Source organism: Ranitomeya variabilis, chromosome 3 (genome assembly GCF_051348905.1).
Source record: "Ranitomeya variabilis isolate aRanVar5 chromosome 3, aRanVar5.hap1, whole genome shotgun sequence".
NCBI classification, from domain to species: domain Eukaryota; kingdom Metazoa; phylum Chordata; class Amphibia; order Anura; family Dendrobatidae; genus Ranitomeya; species Ranitomeya variabilis.
In genome coordinates, this window is record NC_135234.1 from 101584843 (window position 1) to 101597589 (window position 12747).

The following is a 12747-nucleotide window of genomic DNA, read 5'->3' on the forward strand; positions in this document are numbered from 1 at the left end:
TAATCTGTGGCACTATTATAACCTTGACAAGAGATAAGATGGTCTTATTTAAAACCTTTTAAAGAAGCAAATCTGTGGTCTGTAATGACTCAGACATTGTTTTTGTGACCACTTTTAGGCCAATGGTAATATTAACCCCTTCACGACATGCGCCATACTAGTACGGCGCATGTCGTGTCTCCCCCTTTGATGTGGGCTCCGGCACTGAACTCACATCAAAGTTGCGACATGTCAGCTGTTTTGAACAGCTGACATGTGCGTGCAATAGCGGCAGGTGGAATCGCGATCCACCCGCCGCTATTAACTAGTTAGATACCAGAAACTAGTTAGATACCGCTGTCAAACTCTGCTAGCGGCATTTAACTACCACTTCAGGCCATCGGGCCGGAAATGCGTGCATCGCCGACCGCCGCCACATGATCGGGGGTCAGCGATGCGTCGGCATAACAACCAGAGGTCTCCTTGAGTCCTCTATGGTTGTTGATGCCGGATTTCTATGAGCACCACCCTGTGGACGGCGCTCATAGCAATGCAGTAATTCAGCTACATTGTAGCTGAGGCGATCGAGTTGTGCCAGCTTCTAGCCTCCCATGGAGGCTATTGAAGCATGGCAAAAGTTAAAAAAAAAGTTTTAAAAAATATGAAAAAAAATAAATAAATAAAAGTTTAAATTACCCCCCATTCACCCTATTCAAAATAAAACAATAAAAAAATCAAACATACACATATTTGGTATTGCCGCGTTCAGAATCACCCGATCTATCAATAAAAAAAAGGATTAACCTGATCGCTAAACGGCGTAGCGAGAAAAAAAATTAAAAACGCCAGAATTACATTTTTTGGTTGCCGTGACATTGCATTAAAATGCAATAAAGGGCAATCAAAAGAACGTATCTGTACAAAAGTGGTATCATTAAAAATGTCAGCTTGGCATGCAAAAAATAAGCCCTCACCTGACCCGAGATTCCGAAAAATGGAAATGCTACTGGTATCGGAAAATTGCGCCATTTTTTTTTCAGCAAAGTTTGGATTCTCCTCGCAGGGAGTAAACAGGGGGTGAGCAACGGTAAAGCAAGCAGTATAACAGTACACAACAAGTTAACTGAAGGTATGAAACAGTTAAGCAGAATAGAAATGGAAAAAAAACAGTGTTCTTGTAACTTATCAGTCCAGGGGAATCCTGACTGGAGGGTCCTAATTCCAATGTGGGTACAGTCACCAGCAGCACTTGAAGAGTCTGAAGTCTTTCCTGTCTTCTGACAACTGGAGACTCCGGGGTTAAACTTTTGCAGTCTGTTCTTCTCAAAGTGAAACTGGAACCAGGAAATAGCACAGTCTCCGTCACTGCTGCAGGAGTCTCTGTGCACCAGGCTGACAGTCTCTCTGTAGTAACGATGTCACACACACACACTGGGCAGTTACTTATCACACTCAGGGATCTTTGCTTGTCACTGCGGTCAACAGGGCTGCACCTGAGTCACTGTCTCTGATTCAGGAGGCTTCCGAGTCTACACCCTCACATCCAGCCTTCACTCTGGTGGGTATCTCAGCCTCAGTGCCCTCACGGGGAGCACTACCTTTAGGGGAGCACGGCGCTGCAGCCTGCCCTCTCTTTGGCGCGCTGCCTTCTCTCCCCTCTCCCGCTCTTTTCTGACCACACCACTCTCTTCCCAGCAGTCACCTGGTCCCCTCTGTCCAGGGCAGAAAGTCTTCCCCCCAACAACCCAGCTGTCTGACTATATGGTTCCAGGCAAGGAGCAGGGAAAGCAACCTGCTTAGGCTATGTGCACACTTTGCGGTGTGCTCTGCGGGTTCTCCCGCAGCGGAATTGAGAAATCTGCAGGGCAAACCCGCTGCGGTTATCCCTGCAGATTTATCGCGGTTTGTTCCGCGGTTTCCGCTGCGGGATTACTCCTGTACTATTGATGCTGCATATGCAGCAATATGCAGCATCAATAGTAATGTAAAAAATAATAAAAATTGGCTATACTCACCCTCTGACGTTGCGATCTCCTCGGCGCTGCAAGCGGCTGTGCCGACAAGGACCTTCGTGACATCACGGTCATGTGACCGCGGCGTCATCACGGTCATGTGACCGCTACGTCACCACAGGTCCTGTTCGGCACAGCAACTGAGACCGGACGCCGCGGGCAGCGCTGAGAGGTGAGTATAGCATTATTTTTTATTTTAATTCTTTTTTTTACACCCAAATATGCTTCCCAGGGCCTGGAGGAGAGTCTCCTCTCCTCCACCCCGGGTACCACCCGCACATTAACCGCTTACTTCCCGCAACGTGGGCACAGCCCCATGCGGGAAGTAAGCGGTTCAATGCATTCCTATGGGTGCAGAATCGCAGCGATTCTGCACAAAGAAGTGACATGCTGCGGGTTGTAAACCGCTGCGTTTCTGCGCAGTTTTTCCCGCAGCATGTGCACTGCGGTTTGCGGTTTCCATAGGGTTTACATGTTAATGTAAACGCTATGGAAACTGCTGCGGACCCGCAGCATCAAAATCGCGGCGGTTCCGCGGTAAAAACCGCAAAGTGTGAACATGGCCTTACAGTAGGTTTGGTCTTTGCTGCCCAATTTAACTTCCCCTTGATGTTTTCTTTTGTGCCAGCCATTGCATGCTATTATCATTGTAGTGCATTCCATGCTTATTATTTCTGCCTCAGTTTTCACTGGCTAGATTTTTCGATCCAATTCTGCCATGTTTATTCCCCCTCTGTATATGACCACAACTTTTTTTTTAAACTCTGCAGAAAAAAACTTGGGCCAGATCCCTCTACAGGAATTAAAGGGTGAAAACCAGGAAGCCCAGTATTCTACTAAACAAAATGGCCAGCACCAAGGCTAACATGTGCATGTCCGATGTAATTTAACAGATCATTATCACATAATGGTAATATTTGTGGAAGAGAGGTGGCTCAGATTAAAAGCAAAATGAAGAAAATATATTGGTGCATACTTACATTGAATAATATGGGGCTTGGGTAGATAATGTCATATTTATGAAAACCCTGTGGCAGGTTTTCCAACACTTTTGAGTTGGCAAAGATGTACTGCAATTAGAAAGGAGTCAGAAAGCAAAACTCTCACAGAGGGCTCGTCCAACACCTTTGAATGTCTGCTTGTAATCGTTGGAGTGCATGTAGTCCTCAGTGGCTTCCAGAGCAGCTTTATCAAACTCATAATCGCAGTCCAGGATACTCATAAAATCTAGATTTTAATAAAACATCTTGATTGAAAATGAACATAAGAGCCATTCTCTGATGTATGAAATGCTCAAACTCTCGACGTCTTTTGAACCACATTAAGGGTATGTGCACACGTCAGGATTTCTTGCAGAAATTTTCATGACAAAATCCGGACATTTCTGCCAGAAATCAGCAATTTTTTTTTTTGCGGTTTTTTTTGCGGATTTTTTGCGGATTTCCTCCTGACACTCCAAAATCATGGGAAATCCGCAAAAAATCCGCAAAAATAATGAACATGTTGCTTCTTTTTGCAGATTGCGTTTTTTTTGCAGAAAAAAATGCAAAATTTGCACAAAAAATGCTGGATGCATTCCAAATGATAGGATGCATAATTTAAGCGTTTTGTGTGCAGAATTATTGCGTTTTTATCGGGGAATTCTGCAAAAAAAACGCAAAAATTCCTGAAGAAATCCGGACGTGTGCACATACCCTAAAAGTTCTTTGTCACAACTTCATATGCAATGCATTTCAAACTATAACAAACTATGCTGTGACACAGAACTTTTATAGTTTGAAAAGATCAGAAAATTTGAGCATTTCGTACACCATGGAATGGCTCTATGGATCCATTTTAATCAAGATTTCAAGGGAGTTTGGATTTTTTGGATGTTCTGGAATTACACTTTGGCCCCGATTCATCAAAACAATTTTTGGCATAAAAGGTTTCAAAAGTTCACATGGAGTTGCGCAAAAAAATTTATGACTTCTGGCATTTCCAAGCCTGTTTTGGCCAACTGGGGTAGGGCGGGGCATGGAAATGCCCATTTATCAAACTCATGATGAGTTTTGGCGTACCTTACGCCACAAATCTTACTACAGCCTCTTACTGGAGTAAGATTTGTGTCGAGGCGAACAGAGGAGTCCACCAATTTTAAGACTTTTCTGATTCATTAATTGTGCCTCTGTTAATGAATCCGGAGCATCTGACTCCAACACACCCACTCATTATGACCGGCATAAACAACAGTGGTCTTGATGAATCAGGGCCTTTACGGCAGAAAACAAATCTGACCTGTCAATGAGTCCGTTGTACTCTACATTGAGGAGAAACCAAGGAAATATTGGTATGGTGTGCTAATAATGCTAAATCTTACCCATGCTATTTTCTGTCTTACGCCTCTCTCTAGCAGTAAAATGCCCTGAACGTTGTTCATGATTTCCCTCTCATTGACATAAATCAGCAATAGCTGTGAAATAATTCTGGTGCCATGGTTGACAGAGTTTTATAGTACTTTCTAGTATAAGGATTCTGCATATGCTATTGTGCCTGACATTATTTTTGCAGTGTTTACTAGGAACAGTTTTATTAGCATGTGGACTTGAAGAAGCATTAAACAATATGCATATTATAATTAGATGTATTATCCTCTCTAAATTACATCTCTTCCTTCTGCTTCAAAGAAATCGCTGCCAATTCGAAAGCAGGCTAATGATCTGTGTTAAATCGTGTAAGAAGATTACATAACAAGCTTCTTACATTTAATGCCAAATTGACAAACAAAGCTGGATTGAGCAAAAAGCACCTGTCTGTGTTTCACTGCCATACTGGACAACGTTGTATATGCAGAACTGATGTGAGGTGTTCTTCTAAGGCCGGGGCCACACTTGCGAGAGCAATTCGAGAAACTCGCGCGAGTCTCTCTCATCAATACCCGGCACTGCCTGCATTCGGGACTGGAGCATGTGGTTGCATGTATTTCTATGCAGCTGAACACTCCGGTCCCGAGTGCCGGCGGCTGTGCCGGGTATTGATGCGCGCATTTCTCGCATTGTGCTCGCAAGTGTGACCTCGGCCTAAGGTTTCCTCTCATCCCAGCAGCGCCAGGAATATAATCAACTAAGTCAACTAAGACAAGTCTAATATGTATATAAAAGTCTGGAACTGAAATTGTCCCCGTATGTGGAAACCATCGTCTGATAACATAAGCTACAATGCAGTGGAATTGTGTATTTCAAAAAGACTTTGGGGCCAATTCAGCAAGACTGGTGTTACAATTACAAATTCTTGCACTACATTAATATTGATGAAGTAGAAGAGGTGCAGAAATAAATAAGAAGAACACTCCACATAATGAATTTGACACTTCTGAGTGGCACGCACCGTGCCATAGATGGTGCTCCAGCAAGCAACTGGAGTAGCATTTCTAGCATTTTTTTGCAGTGTTGCAGAGGCAAAAAATACACAATTTTGGCATTTTACTTTTTCGTCATTACAATGTTTACGAATAGGGTTAAATAATTTATATTTCAATAGATCGGACTTACGGATGTAGAGATATTATATTATTTTAATTATGTTTACTTCTTTATTTTTAATCAGGGTAAAGGGTGTTATTCAACTTTTATATTTAAAATTTATATATACAGTATATATATTTTAATTTACTTTTCACTGTATTTGTTAGTCCTTGTAGGGGACTTGAATCTGCAATCATCTGATCACTTGTACTATATACAGCAATTACCACAGTATTGCTGTATATAGGAGAAATCACTGTCTCCTATAAACACCAGCCAGGAGCAGGTATTCACAGGAGTGCCATCATGACAGGCACAGGAATATTCAGCAGATCCCTCTACCATCATGGCAATCATCACTGAAGGTGCCGATGGGCGGTTAAAACAGCACCATGCGTAGTTAATACCACCAACAGAGATTGACAGCAGCATTTAATAGATTTAGTTCCACTCCATCCATGGCTTTTAGAGGCAGATTATAATTGAATAATACAGCCATCTTCTTCCGGCATATATGCAGACTCAGGAACTGATCCCGCATGAAAGACAAGGAGCAGGCATACGAAGTAACTGCATGTCATATGTTGGTAAGGGGTTAATAAGAAAACTATTTATACTCAGACACAGATTAAATGGTATTTTATTTTAACAATAAGGTTAGTTTTGAAATCAATCCTAGGTAAACTTTCCTGCATTTTGCTAAATCTGGAGTATTTGTCTTTCATATGTAATAATACCTTTAAGTTTTTCACCAAACATTGTAAGGAAGACGGTAAAATTGATAGGTCCTGGTGCCTCCTTCACCATGTCATCCAGCTCTTCACTCTTTACATTGATACGACCTTAATAAAAAGAAAATAACAAGTAAATCCAGAGAAGTATTTTACGATAGCCAGATTCACGTCACTTTTTTGGGCTTTTGCTTCAGAAAGTACGTCTCAGACTTCTGCAACTGTTGTAAAAACATTTTCTCCTGCCATCCTTTTATAGTGAAAGAACCGTTAAAACAATGTCAAAATAGAAACAGTTTGTTGTTATACACTTGTATGATGAGTTTCTATCAGTTGTTGACTGCCTAAGGCTACTTTCACACTAGCGTTAACTGCATTACGTCTCAAAACGTCTTTTTTTCGAAAAAACGCATCCAGCAAACGTTTTTGCTGGATGCGTTTTTTCCCCATAGACTTGTATTGGCGACATATTGCGACGGATTGACATACGTCGTGTACGTTTTACGACGGATGCGTCGAAATTTGGCGATACGTCGTCGGCAAAAAACGTTGCTTGTAGCGTTTTTTGTCTCCGCCTAAAAAACGTGTCGCAACGCATCCTGCGGCATGCGTCGTTGGCTACAATGGAAGCCTATGAGCGATGGATGCGTCGGGACACGTCGTACGACGCAATGCAGCGCTGCAATACGTTTTTTTACACTGAGCATGCTCAGAAGCTGGATTTTGTTGCCAATTGGCCAGACACCCGCAAATCTATATAAACCTGGCCTGGGCCTTCAACCCCAAATATATGGCCACGTATATACGTGGCACGTATATACGTGGCACGTATATAAGTGCCACGTATATAAGTGCCACGTATTTAAGTGCCACGTATATAAGTGCCACGTATATAAGTGCCACGTATATAAGTGCCACGTATTTAAGTGCCACGTATATAAGTGCCACGTATATAAGTGCCACGTATTTAAGTGCCACGTATATAAGTGCCACGTATTTAAGTGCCACGTATTTAAGTGCCACGATATTTCAGTGCCACGTATAACCACGTAGTTATAGTATTTATAGTACGTGGCACTGAAATACGTGGCACTATGACTGTCAGAAAATGTTCATTAAACGGTTAGGTGTGAGGTTAGGGGTAGGGTTAGGGTTTGGATCCCTTTATCATCATCCGTAGTTCATTAATCGGATGAATCCACAGTCGTCTCCGTCTCCGTTGCTGCAGAAGCATCCTACGTCTTTCCGCTGCCGCCTCCTTCTCCCGCACTATGATATCCAGGCGATTCGTCTCAAAGATAACGTCAGTAACCAAACTAGCAATCCTCACAAGAACACCTTCCATCGCTGCCACAAAACTAAAACCCTCAAAGATGGGCTGTAAAAACAGTAACTATATAGTTTTCCATATTTTCCAGTAGCCAATCAAATTTGGGAGCCTCCCATTTTAAAAACGGATCCGTCGTAAAAACGGATGCAACGGATGGTAAAAACGGATGCAACGTATGCAACGCATCCAGTATTTTCGACGGAAACGTTTAGCGGATTTGCGATGGATCCGTCGAAATGCTGTATGCGTTGCATACGTTTTTCACTTTTTTTGACGCACCCGTTTTTTCGGCAAAAAACGGATTTGCGACGTAATGCAGTTAACGCTAGTGTGAAAGTAGCCTTACGGTACCTTCACACTGAACAACTTAACAACGATAACGATAGCGATCCGTGACGTTGCAGCGTCCTGGATAGCGATATTGTTGTGTTTGACACGCAGCAGCGATTAGGATCCTGCTGTGACATCGTTGGTCGGAGCTAGAAGGCCAGCCCCTTATTTCGTCGCTGGCTCACCCGCTGACATTGCTGAGTCGGCGTGTGTGACGCCGATTCAGCGATGTCTTCACTGGTAACCAGGGTAAACATCGGGTTACTAAGCGCACTGAGAATTTTGAAAATTAAAAATCAGTTCAGGAGGAAAAAGAAGCAGATTTCTCTGATAAGATATCTTAAAAAGTTTCTTCTTTTCATGTGCACAGTTGATTTATGGAATAAAAATAAAAATGACAGTTACTCTTTGAGTCCACATAACATAACGCCAGTGGTGCTGAACCAATTCGTTTTATCAGTTCCTCTCTGAACCTCCATCTTTGATTGTGGCTCTGTGTTCCATCATCACAACATACACAACCCACATCAGACTACATCTTTTTGAAGAGTTACATTGCAGCTGGCACCTCTTCCTATTAGTCTGAGAAACCCACAAACTCACTGTCAGCAACTGTGAGTATGGCTGGGCCACTGAGTCCAGGCAACCTAAGACTAAGTTCACACTTGGCTTTTTTTCAGCGTTTTTTTCTGCAGCAAAACATAATTTTGTGGCAGGAAAGAAGCTGCGGCGACGTTTTGGGGCGTTTTTTGGTGCGCTTTTTGTTATGGTTTTGTTTACCTTTTTCCTGCGTTTTTTTGGCTAACTTGTGTCTCTTTCTGCATCTAATATAGTTGAGTGCCCCCAAAGAAAAAAAAAATACTTCCTGTAGAACCATACCTCTAGATCACAATCAGAATGGGAAAAAAAAAAGTACTGTCCGATTTGATCTTTACACACCGATGTCCTTCGAAAAGCCAGCAATTCAGCATACGTGTACAGTAAAATCACAGCAGGAGCCCACAGGATAGAAGAGATGGATTACATACAGTAAATACATATAGAATACAATTAGTACAGTGTGTGTGCAGCTTACTGTACATGTATTTAATTATTAAAAGATTTTTTTTCTGAAAAAAATTATGTGGGCTCCCGCATAATTTTCTTAACCAGCAGAGGTAAAGCTGACGGCTGGGGGCTGATGTTCATAGCCTGTGAAGGAGGTAATACCCCTGGAGCTTCTCAGGCTATTAATATCAGCTCACAGCTGTATACGTAGCCTTTACTGGCTATTAAAATTGTGAACTGCGGTGAACTTGTCTTTGTTAGAGTTTTTTCATTGTGCTAACGGGGATCTCCCTGAAGTCATCGCAGTTCAACCCAGCTGGGAATACAACCTCGGTGACCTACGGTAACCTCGATGATGTCACCGCTAGTCACTGAGGCTGTGCTTGAGGCAGCTCATTTCCCAGTGGTTCTCAACCTGAACAGTCGCATCTTTGCACCGTCCAAGTTGAAAACTGTTTATCCTCCAGACATGGATTACGGTGTGGGACAGAATGACGGACAGATGAGGAACATTGTGATTATATTTTTGTTTTATTACAGGAGACGAGGGATTCAATGGAATTAGGCATTAGGTGAGTATAACTGTTTGTTATTTTTAAATAAAAAAGGAAAAGTGTTTTGCTTTATTTCAAATAAAGGACATTATTCTGGCTGTGTCTTTATTTACCATATAACTAAGGATTAGTAATGGATAGGTGTCTTTTAGACGCCTCTCCATTAGTAATCCGTGGGCTTGATGTCATCTGACAATACAAAGGTGACATCAACCCCACAAATATGAACCCCATTTGCCACCGCTACAGGGCAAGAGGGAAGTGCTGGGCAAAGCGCCAGAATTGGTGCATCTAATAGATGTGCCTTTTCTGGGCTGCTGCGGGCTGCTATTTATAGGCTGGGGGCCCAATATCCATGGCCCCTTACCAGCCTGAGAATACCAGCCCCCAGCTGTCTGCTTTAGCTTGGCTGGTTGTCAAAAATGGGGGAAATCTCACATTATTTTTTTCTAAATTATTTATTTACATAATTACAAAATACCGAGTGATGACCCCACTATTCTTGATAACCAGCCTTGCTAATGCTGACAGCTGAGGGTTTCAGCTCCCAGCTGTGAGTTTTGCCTGGCTATCAAAAATATAGGGGAACCCATGAAGGTTTTTCTTAATTATTTATTTACAGCTCAGGAGCTGGTTGATGAATACTCCCATCAGCCGCTCCTGCTCTCACTGTTATTAGCGACAGCAGATGTTGGCTGATGGGAGCAGTAGTCCCATCAGCTGATACCAGTGATCGGAGGTAAACTTTATACCTCTGATCACAGCTTCTGGCTCACGCTGTCTTTTGACAGTGTGGGAACCGCGTCTGTCTGACCAGCGTTCATGATTTTACCGCCAACTAGAAGTGGTGATTGGCGCCCTGTCATGCACATGACAGCATGGCAAACACTGGATGTAGATGTTTGGGCCACCCATTCAAATAAATGGGGTCCAGGTTCGGGTCCGCTGCTCAGTGTCTCTGCTGGATGACAGGCTGTATGGTCGCATCATGCAACTATGCAGCCTGCCATCTAGATGTAGCAGAGCTGACTGTGAGGTCACATCCTGTTGTCCTTGACTTTTCTGCAGGAATTACACTACAAAAAATGATACCTGCGTTTTTGCAGCATTTTTTCACCACCCTTTCAAGTCACTGAGTAAAAAACGCTGAAAGAAGTGACATGCTCTACTGTATGTCCAAAAAGCAAGCAAAGCACAAAATACTGATTAGAAAAAAACAACAGATTTCTGAAATCTCCTAGACTTTGGTGGTACTGTAAAAAGCAGCATAAAATATGCAGCATAAAATATGCAGCAAAAATGCCCAGTGTGAACATAACCTAAGAGGGCACAGAGTGCAAGAGTGAAAGGTGCACAGAGCATTACACACCATCCCAAAACACAAAATAAATAGCATACATTTCAAATTACACATTGTGTACCAAGCAACAGCACCAGACCAATAACACTGCCTCTTTAACAAATAAGTAGCCTCTTATAAAGAAGGGCATAAGGTTTATTGCCCTTATCCAATGCCTTATTACAGGCAGCTGTGTGCATCAAGCCCAATGCACAAATTAATATTAGTATAAACAACACTATCTACTGCTAATAAACTGATCAAAATTATGAGTGTGGTTACATGACTGACTGCAGCATTATGTCTACAAAGAATGTTCAGTTTTTAAAGATGTAATAAAACAAATTAATGTTACGGAAACTAATGAGTGTATAATTAGATATGCATATTATAGATCAGGATGGGTCCCTGGGAAATATATGCATTATATATTAACATACACAAGCACAATAATGGAAATGACAAACTCATTACTTGTTTATTCTTTGTATTATTAAATCTTTCGGCTTCTCGTAATTTTTATTAGCAAGAAATAAAATTGTCCCTACAATGCACAAGAAAAATACACCAAAAATATTGGGCCACATGTTGTGTTATGTATAATGTTTCTACTGCATTGTAATAGTTTTTATTTATGTAATACGTTTTTAAAGTATCTAAAAATATATATTTGCTATCTTTGATGCTTAAAATGTTAGCAAATATACACTAATCATCGGATGGCAACTGGAAGAGAAACATGAATAACATGTCTGGCAATTTTCACTTAGTTTATTATTTCACATGAGTGCTTATGAATAACTTTGACTGAGATTGCAAAGCTTTCCACAAAAGTTGATGCATCCTATAGCAGTTTCCAAAAATCCTCCCCTGTATTTTTTAAACTGCCAATGGACTTTTTTTTAATGTACCTTTGTGATTTTGGAAAAAGTTGAAAACATTTTTTAATCTCGAACTTCTTTAAACTTGGTCTCCGAGAGCCAATCAATATATTTTTAAACAGATATGAATCTATACTATTAGACTATATACATGTTATTACAATGTTAATATATGACTTAAAGTGAAACAGTCACCATGAAAATGCAGTACAATTACATTTCATTGCTCTGATCTTAGCAACTTGATGTAGAGGCAGAAACCCTGATCCTAGTGATGTGTTACTTACTAGGCTGTGTACCTCATGACATGTAGTGCTCCTGCTTTGTGTAACCCATCCACAACATTGATTATCAGCTTTCTGTGTACAATATAAGTTGGCATAAAAATGCTAATCAGTAGTAGGAGTGGGTTACAGAAAGGAGGAGGACTACATCGCATGATACAACTAGTTAAATCATAGAATCATAGAATGTTAGAGTTGTAAAAGACCTCCAGGGTCATTATTTATTTAAATAATTAAAAAAACGGCATGTTGATCCCTCTATTCTTCATAACCAGCCTTGCTAATGCTGACAGCTGTGGGTTGCAGCCCCCAGCTGTGTGTTTTACTTGGCTGGTTATCAAAACAACAGGGGAACCTGTCGTTTTTAAAAATTATTTTTTTATTTACACTCTCACGGTGCAGCGCTGAGCTTAGAGCGTTCACCGCAGTTCACTGTGAGAAATTTCTGCAGTAAACTCCCTGAGCTCAGTGCTGCACCATGAGACTATCTCACTGTGCTTGCCGTGATCTTACCAAAGTCACTGCAGTTCAGCCTGGCTGGGAACGCAGCCTCAGAGACCGGCAGTAACCTTGATGATGTCACCGCTGCGCACTGATGCTGCACTCGCGGCAGCTTATTCATCAGTGGATCTCAGCCTGGATGGTCGCATCTTGGCCCCGACCAGGTTGAAACTATTTATCCCCCAGACATGGATTACATTGTGGGACAGAACGATGGACAGGGGAAGGATATTGCTGTTTTTTATTTTTGTTTTAT

The 12747-nt window shown here is 41.7% G+C and overlaps 1 protein-coding gene across 1 annotated transcript in view; it reads right to left on the reverse strand.

Moving 5' to 3' along the window:
* Positions 1–12747, reverse strand: part of MYL10 (myosin light chain 10) — a 77577-nt gene that overhangs the window by 43047 nt on the left and 21783 nt on the right. Inside the window, exon 4 of the mRNA XM_077299441.1 lies at positions 6232–6336. Within this exon, the coding sequence (XP_077155556.1) occupies positions 6232–6336 (105 nt within the window). The remainder of the gene's footprint in view (positions 1–6231; positions 6337–12747) is intronic.